Here is a 14486-nt window from a genome sequence, read left to right on the forward strand (position 1 = left end):
GATTCCTGCACAGGGTTTGGGTTGGGATTCCTGCACAGGGTTTGGGTGATTCCTGGTCTCACAAAGCCCCCGCTGCGGCTCCACGGCCCTCAGGGATCCTTTTCCTGCCTGCTGGGAGCACCATGAATGCTCCATTTTCTCAGGCAGAGTCACTCCGTGGAGCTGCTCCAGCTGGGTGTCTTTGCTCAGTATCCTTGGGACGAGGAGATAAAACAGAAAGTGTTTTGAGCCCGGACAGGAACTATTCATGAATAACATCCGCAGGGGGTGGTGAGGCTCCAGCAGCTGAATTAGCATTGGCTCTGCCCGCTGGCTGGAGGAAGGGGGACAAATTTGCCATCTCCAGGGGATTCTTGTCTGCCTAATTGAGCTTTTGGGATGTTATATATCACTGATGAAATTAATATTTGGTATTTGTAAAGCACAAAAAAAAAAAAGGAAAAAAAAAAAGGCTCAGAATGTTTTCCAGATTAGAAACTCCAAAGCATCTGTAGAGGAATGGACAGGGATGCCTTTTTTCCTGCATTGTGGATGTTTCCTATGAACAGTTTCAAAATGCATTCAGGAGGAATTCTGCCTCCCTTCCTAATGCCCTCTTTCTCCCTTTGCTCCCCAGGGTTTTGGGTCCACTGCAATGACTCCAAGCTGAATGTATGTAGTGTGGAGGAGGTGTGCAAGACCCAGGCCTACATTCTCTTTTACACTCAAAGAACGGTGCAGGACGAAGCAGGAATCTCAGAAAAACAACTCCAAGCTCAGGTGCCACCCAAAAACAGTGACAAGGACAGAAGACTGACATTCCCATGACTGGGAGCCCTGTCACTCCAGCAACACTCTCAGCTCTTTCTGGAACCATTGGTGTTCTCATCTTCCCTCTCCGTGGGGAAGAGCACTGGCTGCAGGAGTGGGATCAGGGCAGGATCTTTGCCACCCCGGGTCTGGGGAAGCCCATCGAGCTGGGGAGTTCTGACACGTCAGGTTGTTGTCAGAACCTTGGTTTTAAGGAGTCTCTCGTTGCTGAATTAGGCTCACAGAAAGGAAATTAGGAAGTTTGATGCTGAATTTCATCTCGTCTTGAAGGAGTTGTGTGAGGTCTGTGACAAGTGAGCACAGGCAGGAAAGAGGAGCATCCAGCTGCCTTCAGAGCCCTTCAGTCCCCACCAATCCTGGGCAAACTCCAGCAGGAGCAGGTACAGTCCCCTCCCCTCCAGTGGCTGTTCCCACTGCCAGGGGAATCACAGGCACCAGGAATTGGCTGCCCTGAGAGCTGTTCTTGCTGGAGAAATGTGTAAGTTCTTCTTCATTCTTCCCCCAGGGCTCAGCTGCCCCTGTGACACCAATTTCTCTGCCATCAGCTGAGGGCTGAAGCTTTGCCAGCAGCTCTGTGTGTCAGTGCCACTGGGGCTGTGTCACACTCCACAGTTTATTCTCTGGGCTGAACTCAACTGGCAGCTAAATTCACTCAGAATGTGATTTTAATACAGTTCTTCTCTGGAGAAAGTGTGTTTAAACACAAAAAAACCTCCCTGTAATAAACCAGGAATGTACCTGTGTGCCAGATCTGGCAGGAAAAACAAACCCTGTGCTCCAGGTTTCTGCTGGAGGGACATCACTGTCCCCAGGATTGTAAGGATTAGAAAGTCTGTGGCTTGCACAGCTGTGGCAGCAGAAGTTGGTGGTGTGGAGGCATCTCCCAGTGGCAAACTCACTCTTTATTACAAATGTGGCTCGTTTTCCTCAGGGGAGCAGTGGTGGGAATGCCACAGTGTGGGGGACAGAGCTGGATTCTGTCACTGCCTCTGGAGTGGGAACAGCCATTAGTTGTGGTTGTCACAGGGAAGGTGGCCCTGGATCCAGGCAGTGCCCAGAATTCCCCCTGGGAGGTCTTTGTTCCTGCTGGGCCATCAAGGGAAGGAATGTAGTTAAATCTCAAGTTCCACGTCCAGTTGGAAAGGCTGCAAAAATGTCTGTATCTGAAATCATCCTGATTTTAGAATCCTGTGAGAAACACAGAGCCTTAGTGGACTATTTGTAGTCACTTCTCAGCCTACAGTTGCACCTCAGGTGTGTTTTTGTAATTTGGGGTTTGGCTGTTCACGTTTCATGTTTTAACCTGAATATGGAACTGCAAAAAAAAAACACCCAACACATGATATCTTTCAATCTTGGTTATTTTTTTAATTGTTAAAAGGTGAAATAATCTAAAATACGAGGTTCTTCAAAAAACTGGTTCCATTTTCAGGTAGGGAAGTTCTCAAAGTGTGTTTCTCTTCTCCTTTCATCCTTGTCAGTGTTTGCCCCTCAGACACACACCTTGTTGTGGGAGGGGGTGAAAAGGGAAGCCTCCCAAATCCCACTCCTCTTCCCACTGCCACTCCTGGGACTTTTACCCCCCTGTCCTTGGGCAAGTTGAGCACAGCAAGAAGAAATTTGGGTTGTGCCAGAGCACAGCATCACACCAGGGCTCCTCTGCCCTTTGAGTTTCCCATTTCCTGTGCTCTGACCAACATGCTGCTTTTTGAGCCTAAAAGAATGTCTTTTTGACAATTCAGTGTCGTCCTGAGATCACACACTCTTTATTTTTTGGAGACAGTTTGCAACAGTCCTGATGCAAAAGGTGTAGTTTTGGTTCTCTAAATGTAGCAAGGGCTGGAAGGATTAATGAATGTCTTCGTGTTTACTGGGTGGGGGATTTTTGGTGCTGCCAGTAAATGAAATCAGTAATGATGCAAAAAATGTAAAATAGGCCAAATTGAGATCCAATAACAGCAAATGTGACTGCAGGGGAAGCTGAGTTGGGCTCAGCCAGGGAGAAGTTGACATTCCTGAAGGAATCAGAAGTGCTTGTGATTGTCAGACACGTGATGGATTCATTCTGGAGCAGAATATGCTCTGTGAGGCAGAGAAAATTCAAATTAAAGGCAAAATAGTGCTTAGAAACACCTCATCTGAGGTGTTTTCCCCATCCTTGTGTCCTTCCAGGCCTGCCTGCCCTTTGAGAGGATTATTTGTGCTTTGCTCTGCTCCCAGCTGGCCCTTTGGTTCCCTCCTTGCATCCCAAAGCCATGCTGGCCCTTTTTTTGGATAAAAATCCCATAGAAAGGCAAACCCACTGCAGCTCGAGTTGTTCCTGCAGCCAGCCCAGGCTCTGTGCCATCAGTGCTCATCTTCTGACTGAGTGTTTGGCATTAATCTTGGAATTCAGGTGGAATTGCAGCTGGGAGTGTTCCCACAGCCAGAGTTTGTAGGACTCAAGGTGACATCTCTAGTCACGAGTCTCCAAGGGGCATCAGCTGAGCTGGGGAGATCCTGCAGCCAGGAAAACGATTGCCCTGATAGGGAAGGAATGAAGTAAACTTAGATAAACCTGCCTTTTCCAACACTGTGAGGTTTGTGGAATATTTAGCTTTTCTTTGGAAGCGACAGCGTATGGCACTTTTGATGCTGGTTGGTTTATAGTTGGCTCCTGCAGGCTGGAGACAGGCAGAGCCCAGGGCTCCCTCCATGTGGGCACTGTTTTAGAGTGTCCTGTTTGCCAGGAAGTCTCATGGAAGTCACCCCCTCCACCAGGAAGGTGAAAATGCTGCTTGGAATTCCAGGGAAGCCACTGAGGCGTGTCTGACAAGGGGCAGCCTCCAAAGCAGATCTGTCCCTGCTTCACAACGTGGCTTCCAATTCTGCCCCTGCCCCGACGCAGATTTAGAATTAATTCCAGTTTTAGGCTCTGTCAGAATTAATTATTAGAATTAATACCAGTTTTACGGGTGGATGAGGTTACAGCTCCTGTGAGGAGTTCAGCAGCCACAGCTGGGAGTGCAAACCAAGTGTCTGCAACACAAACCCCTTTGTTTTGGTCCAACTGGGAGTAAGGCTGTTGTTCCATGGGCTGGGATTCCTGTCCTGGGGATCCACTCTGGCAGCAGGAGCCCTTTGCCTTGGGAGATGCTCGGAGCAAGTGGGAGGTTCGTGGCACCTCCCAGGTTGTTGTGTGAGGAGCAGGAAATCAGGCTTGGGATGTGCAGCCTTTGGGAGGGAACTGTTCCCACCATGTCCTTATCCCATCCAACTCGTGAGTAAATGGGATTTCCTTAATTCTGTGTTTTTAAGAATGAAGAATCTTCATGTATCCATGGCCAGGTGTCATCCAACATCTGCTGTAGCAGTTGGAAGCCACTTTATTGTAGGTAACTTTGCTCCACTAGCAAGTTGGTTACATAAATTTGCCTTTATTATCCCTTTTCCTGCCTGTATTCCCAAGTTAAACTATGCATTCCACAAAAAAACAGTTTCTCTGGAAAGCACTGAAAAAACCTTCCAATTTTTTCCCCCCGAACAAGTCTCTGGTTCAGGTTCCTGGCAGGGAGCTGTTGGCAGAGGCTGGACAGGAGAGGAGTTTTCCCTCAGTATGGAATCCCCTGGCAGCCCTTGTGAAAACAGGAGGGAAGTGCTTGTTTGGGTGAGGAGCCAAGCTGGAGCTTGGGTGGATTCCCTGGATTTTTCAGTGGATTTAAGTCAGAACAGCCTCGTGTTTCTGCTCTAGCTCCATTCCTGACATCACTAATGAGTTGAGCTGACTTGTGCCAGGCTGGGAGTGTCCTCCTCAAGGACACTGCCAGGCAGCAGTGAGAGAGAATCCAGTTAATCAATTAATTAATTAAGGGCTAAAAGGATGGTGAAGGCTCTGGAGAGGCAGCCATGGGAGGGGTGGCTGAGGGCACTGGGCTTGTTCAGCCTCGAGACTGAGGGGAGACCTCAGGGGGCTGCAGGTTCCTCACGAGTCCAGCTCTGATCTCTGCTCCCTGGGAGCAGGGACAGGACCCAGGGAACACCTGGAGCTGTGTCAGGGAGGGTCAGGTTGGATCTCAGGAAAAGGTTCTTCCCCCAGAGGCTGGTTGGGCACTGCCCAGGCTCCCCAGGGCAGTGGGCACAGCCCCAAGGCTGCCAGAGCTCCAGGAGGGTTTGGAAATGCTCTGAGGGACAAGGTGTGATTGTTGGAGTGTCTGTGCAGGGTCAGGGGTTGGACTGGATGGTCCTTGTGAGTCCCTTCCAGCTCAGGATATTCCATGGTTCCTGACTGTTCCTGGCAGTCTGTCCAGCTGCCTCCTGATCCCCATCAGCTTTTCTTCCAGTCAGGTTTGTTCCCAACATCCCCAAGTCACCCCTGGCAGCCTCCATGGGCACGGCCTGGCCCCTGCCTGACCCCAGGCTGGGGGGGATTAGTGTGAGTAAATCAAAACTGAGATTAACTATAAAGGGACTGAAATGTTCTAATTAATCCCCTTTTCCTGCAGAAACTGTTTCTGCATAACTTGGATTATCCCGACTTCAAAAGAACTTAGTTTCTTTACAGGATGTCCAAACACCAGCTTTGAAAACAGCATTTTCAAGGATTTTTATGGGGAGTGGAGTGAGGGGGGTTTTTTTCGGGGGGGGGGGGAGCAGGTGAGGGGCAGTTCTGTCCTCCAGACGTGGGAACAGCTGCTCCAGGAGAATGTCCTGAACTAAAACCCTGTGAAACTGTCCAAAGAATGTGAAGCCATGCTGCACCCCACTGCCAGGGCTCTCAGGGCTGGGAGCTCCTCCTGCTCCTGCACAGCACCTTCCAGGAGCTGGTGAGTAAATCCCAGGAGCTGGTGTCCCCTGTGAGTAAATCCCAGGAGCTGCTGTGTCCCCTGTGAGTAAATCACAGCTCCCAGTGGTGCTTCCACCATCCCCCGGCCACTGGACTGTTCCAGCCTCAGCCCAGGGCACCCCTTGCTATGCAACACCAAATGGCTTCTCCTCCCACACACAGCCATCATTCCTCTCCATACCCCAGCTTTATCCCCCAGGGACATTTCCCAGGAACCCTGGTGGCTGGAGTTCCCCTTGGATTTTCCTTTGCAGGAGCAGCAGATGGGTCCCGGGTGCAGCCCCGGGCTGGGCTCGGCCCCTTTTGTCTCTCGGGTGTGAAATATAAATCATGTTTTTATGATTTTTTTGTAAATCTTTACTCTTTTTACACCTTGTTTTTGTAAGCTGAAGTTTCTTATTAAAAAAAAAAAAAAAGAAGAAGAAGAAATTCCAGTGGGCCATGTCGTTATTCCATAGACTTTAATAAACATCTGGGGGGGGTACAGAAGGAAATTCCACAACCATCCTTTAGAAAACCATTCTTGTTGTGCCTTGAGGAATGAACTGGAAATAAATTCTTCCTCTCAGCCTTAAATCTTTCCCCCTTGTCACTGCCTGGAGCAGGACAGGAGGGACTGGGAGCAGCAGCTCTGCAGGGGAGGAGAGCGACGTCCTTCCAGGAATGCAGCGAACCCGTCGCGGCCCAACACGGCTCCGGTCCTGGTGGGAGGGCGAGCTCTGCTCCCTGCAGCTCCAGGAATTCCTGGGACAGGGATTCAGCAGTGTTAGTGGAGGTGGGTTCTGGCATGTGGCAGCTTAGTAACAGCTTTACAACCCCGTGTGAAGGCTGGGTCGGGTGGGCTTTGGTGCTCTTGGGGCCTGGGGTGGGCTCAGGGATTGGTCCTGATCTGTGTCACCTCACACGGGGACAGCCCCATCCTGGGGGGTGTCAGGACACATCTGGGGGGTTTGTTCAGCCTTGAGATTGAGGGGAGACCTCAGGGGGGCTGCAGGTTCCTCCTGAGTGGCAGCTCTGATCTCTGCTCCCTGTGAGCAGGGACAGGACCCGGGGAATGGCTGGAGCTGTGTCAGGGCAGGGTCAGGTTGGATCTCAGGGAAAGGTTCTTCCCCCAGAGGGTTATTGGGCACTGCCCAGGCTCCCCAGGGCAGTGGGCACAGCCCCAAGGCTGCCAGAGCTCCAGGAGGGTTTGGACAACGCTCTGAGGGATAAGGTGGGATTGCTGGGGTGTCCTGGGAGGGCCAGGAGTTGGACTGGATGATCCCTGTGGTTCCTTCCAACTTGGGGCATTCCATGATTCCAAGCATAGCTGTTCCCACCTTCCCAGATCCCGCCCAGTCCCCCTCACCCCTGGACTCACCGGCTCTATGGGACGGGCTGTGGGGCCATCAGGTCGATGTCCGTCAGGTTCCGGGCGACCCAGACCCCGGCAGCAAACAGCCCCAGGTTCACCAGCAGGTTCCTGCAATCCCAGAGTCATTTCAGTTGGAAAATCCCTCCAGGACCATCCAGTCCTGTGCCCGATCCCCACCTTGTCCCCCAGCCCAGAGCACTGAGTGCCACGTCCAGTCCTCCCCTGGACTCCAGCTTTTACATTGTTTTATGTTGTTGAATAAACAAGTTTTCATAACTTGTAGTGCAGAAACATCTGGTTTCCTTCTCCCCTTGGGTTCCACCCAAAGCCTGGCCAGGGCTCCAGGGAGAAAACCAAGGGAGTCAACCTTGACCATTCATCTCCTGCCAAACAAGGCCAGGCATCTCATCCCATGGCCTTGACCGGCCTCTAAATATGGAAAGATAAATACATTCTTTCACTAATGATCAGTTCCTTACCGAGCAGATACACAGATAAAAGTAACTATTGTTGGGAGGTTCATCAAGAGGTCAGCTTTGGCTCAGGGCCTGTTGTTGAGGCCTCAGAATGGAGAAATTCCTCCTGGTGTCCAACCTGACCCTGCCCTGGCACAGCCTGAGGCCGTTCCCTCTCCTCCTGTCCCTTGTTCCCTGGGAGCAGAGCCCGACCCCCCCCGGCTCCCCCCTCCTGTCAGGGGGTTGCAGAGCCAGAAGGTCCCCCCTGAGCCTCCTTTTCTCCAGGCTGAGCCCCCCCAGCTCCCTCAGCTGCTCCTGCTGCTCCAGCCCCTTCCCAGCTCCGTTCCCTTCCCCGGACACGCTCCAGCCCCTCAATGTCCCTCCTGAACCGAGTGACCAGAACCGGACACAGGATTTGAGGTTCCAGCAGCGCCAGCACAGGGGACAATCCCTGCCCTGCTCCTGCCGGACACGCCACTGCCGGGACAGAAGCGCGGGCTCCCGATCCCGGACTGGATCCCATCCCACCCCCGCTCCCGGCGCCCCCGCACCTGCGGAAGTCGTTGCGGTCGGTGGCGAAGCGGAACGCGCTGCGGAGCCACGCGCGGAGCCCCCTCGGCGGGGCCGCCACCGCCGCCGGGCCCGATCCCGGCGTTCCCGGGCCCGACCCGGGTCCCGCCGCCGCCGCCGCCGCCATTGCTGCCCCTGCGCGCGCCGGGCGACGGCGTCGACGGCGCCGCGTGACGTCACTGCGTCCGCGTGACGTCACTGCCGGCGCTCGGCTCCACGTGGGGCGGGAGCGGGATCGGGATCGGGAGCGGGATCGGGATCAGCGCGGGGCTTCCCGGCACCTCTCGGGGCCGGGCTGGGCTCGGCAACCCCCGCTGCGCAGCCGGGGAGCCCCCGAGCTGAGCCGCACAGGGAGGGAGTGGCGTTCCCGGGAGCAGTCGGGGTTTCCCGGGATCATTCAGGGTTCCCCACCGGGAGCAGGTGGGGTTCCCGGGAGCGGTCAAGGTTCCCAGGAACAATCAGGATCCCTGGAGCAGTCAGGGTTTCCCGGTGTTGCCCTTAACAAAGACACAAACCAACTGAGTGCCGGTTTATGCGGTGCTTTATTCCGGGCCCGGGAACCTGAGGACTAGCGTCCCAAGTCAGGATTCCAAAGACCCTCACATTTCGTACAGCTTTTATACTCTCACACAAACAACTCTACGTGCAAATTCCACAAAACAGTTACAGAAGATTGTTACAAACAAGCTCATATTTTATGCTGATACCAATTGATAATCATCTACCCCAATCATAAATCTACTCCAGCTGTCCTAGCTCCTAGAAACAGTTTAACAGACCCTAACCACAAACACATCTATCTAAGGCAACAAATCGTTATATACATGCTTGACTAAATCCTTTGATTATTGTTTCCACTTCTTCAGCATATTCCATGCTCACAAAGTTGCTAACTTACTACTTTGGAGTGTTGCTTTCTAGGCCTACTCTCTTACTAAGCCTTAGCCATTCTACTACTAAATTTAAATTGCTCTGTAACACCGGGAACATTCAGGGTTCCCCCCGGGAAGAGCTGGGGCTCCCCCGGGACACTTGAGAGCCCCTGGGAGCAAAGAGGGTTCCCTGGAGCAGTCGGGGTTTCCTAGGAACATTCAGGGTTCCCCCCGGGAGCAGGTGGGGTTCTCGGGAGCGGTGAAGGTTCCCAGGAACAACCAGGATCCCTGGAGCAATCGGGGTTTCCTAGGAACACCCTGCACCGGTGCTGACCTGGGCACTCATCACCTCTGCAGCTGCTCAGGTCATAATTGTGCCCCCCCCCTCCATTTCCACACTCTTGGATTCTGTGGTTCCACAGACAATCCCGGATGGAGCCGGGGTCACTGTGACGGCTGGTTACAGCAGGACAGGCTGGGAGAACTGGGAGAACCGGGAGCAGAGCCAGGGCGTTTGCTGGGCAAACTAGGAGCAGATGAACACACTGAGATGGAGCCTCGACCTCCACTGTCCCGTGTGTTCTGCTCCCGAGCTCCTGTGCCTGGGAAATGGGGGACAGACCTGCCGAGGGAGCCTGGCCCAGGCAGAGGGGCAGGGCCGAGCCCCAAACCCAATAGCTGCACATTTTTGGGGTGTTCTGTGTGTCATTTTTGTACTTCTTTTCTGTTACTTAAGCCCATTCTTTAAATTTAACCTTTACAGTGACTGGTTCCATAGGTTATGGATCTTTATCCCGAAACAATCCCTGGTCAGTTCCACTGAGCTCTCCTGGTTGGAATCAAAGTGGGAAGGGAAGGGAAGGGTAAGGGGGTTTCCAAGCACCATAAATGGTCCAGTAACTCCTTGGTGGGGTTTCTGTGGTTGCACACTTCCAACACAACACTCCCAACAATCCTACACGTGGTGCTTTGCCATCTTCCATCACAGCTACTTCTTCCATATGATCAAACCTCGGTTATTTTATCAGACTGTTTGCAACAGTCCTGCCGCACTGTCCGTACACGTTTGTCCCTGCTGCTGCACTCCCTTCCCAAATCCCAGCGAGCTAATTGATCCACCCAGCTAGTTAATTGATTTAGGGCTATTAGGGGCTCTCATTAACGGGCCATCTGGAGAGCTGTGTGTTATCTGCCCGGTGGGAGCAGCCTTGGGAAGCAGCCAGCTCCGATGGGCCCAGGGCTGCCCCGGCGTGGCTTGTTTGGATTCTTGGAAGGGTTTTACTCCCCCTCACACTTCGGGTTTTCCCTTTCATCCCCTCCTTCGCTGACATTTGGGATCAGCGAGCTCAGCCGGGGCCTCCCTTCTCCGCCCTTATCTCCTCCCCCGGTTCCTGCAAGGTCAGGGCACCGTCTTCACCTCTGTGCGGGTGCAGGAATTTGCATCGCTGGGCGGACCAGTTCAGACCAGTTTGTTATCAGAGCGTCCCCAGACCTCCCCAGCCAGACCTCCCTCTTCTGCCGCGGGTGTCCTCGGAGCAGGGGAAGGTGATAAATGACCGGGGGCTGGGCGGGATGTCTGTACCTGGTACCAACACATCTGCCCGCTGCTGACGAGGTGCGGGAGCGTCCGGGCCAGCGGGGAACGCAGGGAGATAAGGGGGAGGGGAGGCTGAAGGCGCCTGGCAGAGGTGCCCAGTGCCCGGCTGGCGCAGGAGGTGGTGAGTGGGATGGGCAGAGAGTTTGGGAGACCCTCCGAGCCCCGTCCCCAGGGCTGCTGCGGAGCGGCGATGCTGCAAGTGGGGCCCAAACCCGGCTGCGGCGGCAGGAGGTGATCGGGACACTTGGGAAGTGACGGACGCGTTGGAAGGTGATCGGGACACGCTGGGAAGTGACGCACAGGGGCAGTTCCAGCAGCCCCCGGCCCGTCCGCGTGCCAGGGACGGTCCCCCCGCATGGCAGCAAAGGTGGGTGCGATGGGAGGGTCCCGTCCTGCCGGGGCTCTCCAGACCCTCTCAGCCTTCTCCCTTCCCCTCCTCGACCCTGCAGGCTCTGCTGCAACCCTGCTCCTCCAAATATCCCGGCACAAGGCTTGGAGCATCCCGGGGACTGGGTGGTTGATCCAGGTGATGCTGGACGGTGGCAGGCGCCGGAGGGGTGTGTGTGTGTGCACGGTGTGCAGGGAACCTCCTTGCACAGATGTTCCATGCCCTGGAGGTCCAGGATCCGCTCCTGCATGGATGCTCCATGCCCTGGGGGTGCAGGGACGCCCTTTGCGTACCCTGGGGGTGCAGGAGCCCCGTTTCAGGGTGGCTCCGCAGAGGTGGGGTCGCGGCAGACCCAGGGGCTGATGGGGTGCCGGTCGAGGGTCTTTCGTCCCACTCCGCTTTGAGGCGGGTTTGCTGATGGACCCGAGATTCCCGGAGGATTTTGGCTGTCCCTGGGGGTCAGGGAAGCGGCGCTGCCCGGGGTCTGCGCGCCCTCGGGCACTGGGAGGGCTGTGCCCCCTCGGTAAGGAGCGTTTGCTCTCGGAAGCAGAATCAGTGCCGGGAGCGGGATGGGAAGAGGAGGGGAAACTCCCAGAGGGAGGGACAGGAGCGCTCCGGGAGAGCTCCTCGGGAAGGGGGATCGGTTCCGCCGGATATTGGGGTGGAACCAGAGGCTGGGGGAGAACCGGCGTCCCCAGGGAGCGGAACGGGGTATGGGGCTACAGGACTGGGGCGTAGGGGTGCAGAATTAGGGCGTAGGGGCGCAGAATTGGGGTGTAGGGGTGCAGGATTGGGGTGCAGAGCTGCAGGTCTGGAGTGCGTAGGTGCAGGGCTGGGGTGCAGGGTTGGGGTTCAGGGATTCAGGGCGCTCCAACCCACCCTCCTCCGTACTTCAGTGTTGCTTTGCAGGACCCGAGGCTGCCGCGCCAGGTAAAACCGCAACTTAGGGACAAAAGCGTGGGGTTTTTTTGTGTTTCCCTCCGGCCCTGCCCCGGGGTGGTCCCTGCCGACGGTGCCCGCGCTGCCATTAACTCCTGCCAGCCCGGGGCGAGGGTGGCTCTGCAGCTCGATGCCCGCCGGGGGTCAGAGCATCCCCCGATCTCTGACCCCCCCAGCCCGGCGGGGAGGGAGCCACGAAGGCTGCCCTGGGGAGCTCCCTCGTCCCTGTGGAGAGCCCGGACCGTCCCGTGGGAGCAGGGATGGAACCCGGAGCAGGGCTGGCACCCCTCTGCGATGCCAGGCTGGCGGGGGGCTCGTCCGAGTCCTGTGCCCCGACAGCGGGCCGGGATCCCGTGGGACAGCACGGGGTGGTGCCGCGGGTGCCGTGACCCGGGGGGTTGGCACAGGGCGATGAAACGCGGCTGGGAGCGAGCAGAGCCTCGGGCAGGCAGAGGGGTGCCAAGGCACCGCAGGTCCGTGTCCCCGCTGGCACAGGGAGCTGTCCGGGTGTCCCCGCTGGCACAGGGAGCTGTCCGGGTGGCTCCGTGCCCCGTGGTCCTCGCTGTGGTGATGCCGGGTGGCTCTGGAGGTGTCCCAGCGCTCCGGGAGCGCCGCGGGTGTGTGTTAATTCCTTTGAATACACGCCCGGAATAAAGGCAAGTACAACAGACATTCAAACACTACCAAAAAAAAAATAATCTTTTATTGCAGTGAGAATACAAAAAACTACTAGCAAAGAGAATCAAAAGCTAAAAAAGAATTCAAAAAACTGCTTTATCGGTTGGCATTCGTACAATACTACGAACAGCTTTTATTACAGGATTGACTAGTGAAAAGGGAACTAAAGGGATACAAAAGAGGATATAAAACTTTTGGTTTCTCAGTTGCTTGCTGTCGATAAACTGTGCTTACCCACACAGACAGGGCAGGGCTGCCAGGATCTGCAGCAGCTGGTTGGTGCCAGTGCTTAGCAGGCATCCCCATGGAGCAACACAGCCTCGGTGGCAGGATGAGAGACCCCTGCCCACATAATCTTCCTCTCACCATCATCTTTCTCACCCCTGTGTACAACCTCTACCCCTGTGTTTCAAGGGTGTTTATGTCCATCTTGCAGTAAGGAGCCAAGCCAAGGAGGAACTCAGCTCTGATAATGGGGGACATCCAGTTAACTTGCTAAAGACAAAACGGACCTCGCAGTTAACTTGTGCAATAAAGTTACATTGTACGAGACTCTGGCTGCTTTCACATCCCAACAGAATTACTTTCTCCCCCTCTGTGCTCCATCGATCACCCAAATCGAAAGTACCCCCCTTGCAGGGTGGCACCCGGGTGGCAGCGTCCCCGAGCCGGCAGTGACGTCCTGTGGGACGTGCTCACCCTGTGCTCACCCTCAGCCTCTCCCTTCCAGCGGATCCCGCACCCCCGAGGGCCCCTCTCCGCCCCGGGACGTCCTTCGGGCAGGATGTTCCCCCCGCCGGGCTGCAGGAGGGGCTTCCCCAGGGAGGTAGGTGGGTCTGTGGTGCTCCGGGAGCTGCCAGGGCGGGTGGGAGTGGAGGAGCTTTGTGGGGTGAGGGTGGGCACCCACTGGGGAGCCCGGGGAGCATCGCTGCGGTTTGGGGAAGAACTGGGAACAATCTGGGCCCTCGGCCAGCGGAGGAGGTGGGTGGGCTCCTGCCTCCCCATCCCTGCTCAGCATCCAGCCGGGGTGGGGGTGCAGGGGGGGGGTTTCTCACCACTCTCATCTCTCCACAGCCCGGCCCGTGGGGGGATGGAGCAGGGCCGTGCCCCCCTCCCGGCCCCGAGGACGCCTGGGATGAGCCGCCCTGGGAGCAGCGGCGCAGGAGGGGCTGGGGCGGATGGAACCGGGTAAGGGGCCGGGGGATGTTCCATGGGCAGAGTGGGACCCTCAGCCAGAGTTCCTCCTCCCCCCCTGGAGCCCCCAGGCACAGAGGAGTCTGGACACGTGTGGATCCAGCCCCAGACTTGGTCAGAAGTTTGTGCCTGAAGGATTATTACGGGTGTAATGGAGGCTTCACACGATTTCCTCCCGCAGGGTTAAGAAAGGCAAAGCAAATACATTTACATAGGTAAAATAAATTATTTATTTCCATTGGTGGTAATGATTAGACTGAAGGGCCTTAATCACATTATAGATGGTTGTAACCATTGCTGTAGTGCACTGTTTGTTAAATCAATGGTTTCAAAGTTAAATTAATAATTATTAAGTAGAGGTTGATGTTACTCACCCAGACCAACACAAATCTCTTTGGCTCAGCCTCGGGGAGGGACCTTGAGGGGTGTCCCTGCTCCAGGGAGGAATCCACACACGCTCCTAGGAGGACTGTGCTGGAAATCCCACTGTTAGAAGGTGGGGTTGAGCTTTTATAGGATGAAACCACAGAGTGTCAGTGAGGCGTTGCTGGGGGAGCCCTGCCAGCTCAGCACAATTCCATTTATCCTTAAATAAGTTATTGCTGCTCTCTGGTTCCTCTCAGGAAACATCTGTCCCCCACTTCCCCTCCAGTGCCAGCTGCTCTCAGGACACGCTGGGTTTCACATCCTCGTGGTGTTTAATTTTGGGATGTTTGATCCAGGCTGCTCTGAGCTTTCCTCAGCACCACCAGCAGCGTGACGCCCTCCTCCACCGCTGGTAACTTTGCAATTAGGTGAAATTTGACC

At 55.3% G+C, this 14486-nt stretch overlaps 3 protein-coding genes across 4 annotated transcripts in view; 2 read left to right on the forward strand and 1 right to left on the reverse strand.

Moving 5' to 3' along the window:
• The window catches only part of USP49 (ubiquitin specific peptidase 49), a 22646-nt gene extending 20507 nt beyond the window's left edge, over positions 1 to 2139 (forward strand). For both annotated transcript variants that reach the window (XM_027695165.1, XM_027695166.1), the window contains exon 7: positions 617 to 2139. In XM_027695165.1, coding sequence (XP_027550966.1) covers positions 617 to 807 — 191 coding nt within the window. In that variant the 3' untranslated portion in view covers positions 808 to 2139. The remainder of the gene's footprint in view (positions 1 to 616) is intronic.
• A 3935-nt stretch (positions 2140 to 6074) lies between these two features.
• Positions 6075 to 8138, reverse strand: TOMM6 (translocase of outer mitochondrial membrane 6). Its single transcript, XM_027695247.1, has 3 exons — positions 7993 to 8138; positions 6993 to 7094; positions 6075 to 6376 (listed from the first exon to the last, which is right to left on the reverse strand). The coding sequence occupies exons 1-2, from the start codon at positions 8136 to 8138 to the stop codon at positions 6998 to 7000; spliced, it is 243 nt and encodes an 80-aa protein (XP_027551048.1). The 3' UTR covers positions 6075 to 6376; positions 6993 to 6997.
• Positions 8139 to 10835: 2697 nt separating this feature from the next.
• LOC113973217 (basic proline-rich protein-like) overlaps positions 10836 to 14486 on the forward strand; it is a 7514-nt gene continuing 3863 nt past the window's right edge. Inside the window, exons 1-5 of the mRNA XM_027695045.1 lie at positions 10836 to 10847; positions 11649 to 11798; positions 13216 to 13311; positions 13560 to 13673; positions 14303 to 14457. Of these exons, the coding sequence (XP_027550846.1) occupies positions 10836 to 10847; positions 11649 to 11798; positions 13216 to 13311; positions 13560 to 13673; positions 14303 to 14457 (527 nt within the window). The remainder of the gene's footprint in view (positions 10848 to 11648; positions 11799 to 13215; positions 13312 to 13559; positions 13674 to 14302; positions 14458 to 14486) is intronic.

This window comes from Neopelma chrysocephalum, unplaced genomic scaffold (genome assembly GCF_003984885.1).
Source record: "Neopelma chrysocephalum unplaced genomic scaffold, ASM398488v2 Primary Assembly neopelma1_100, whole genome shotgun sequence".
NCBI lineage: Eukaryota > Metazoa > Chordata > Aves > Passeriformes > Pipridae > Neopelma > Neopelma chrysocephalum.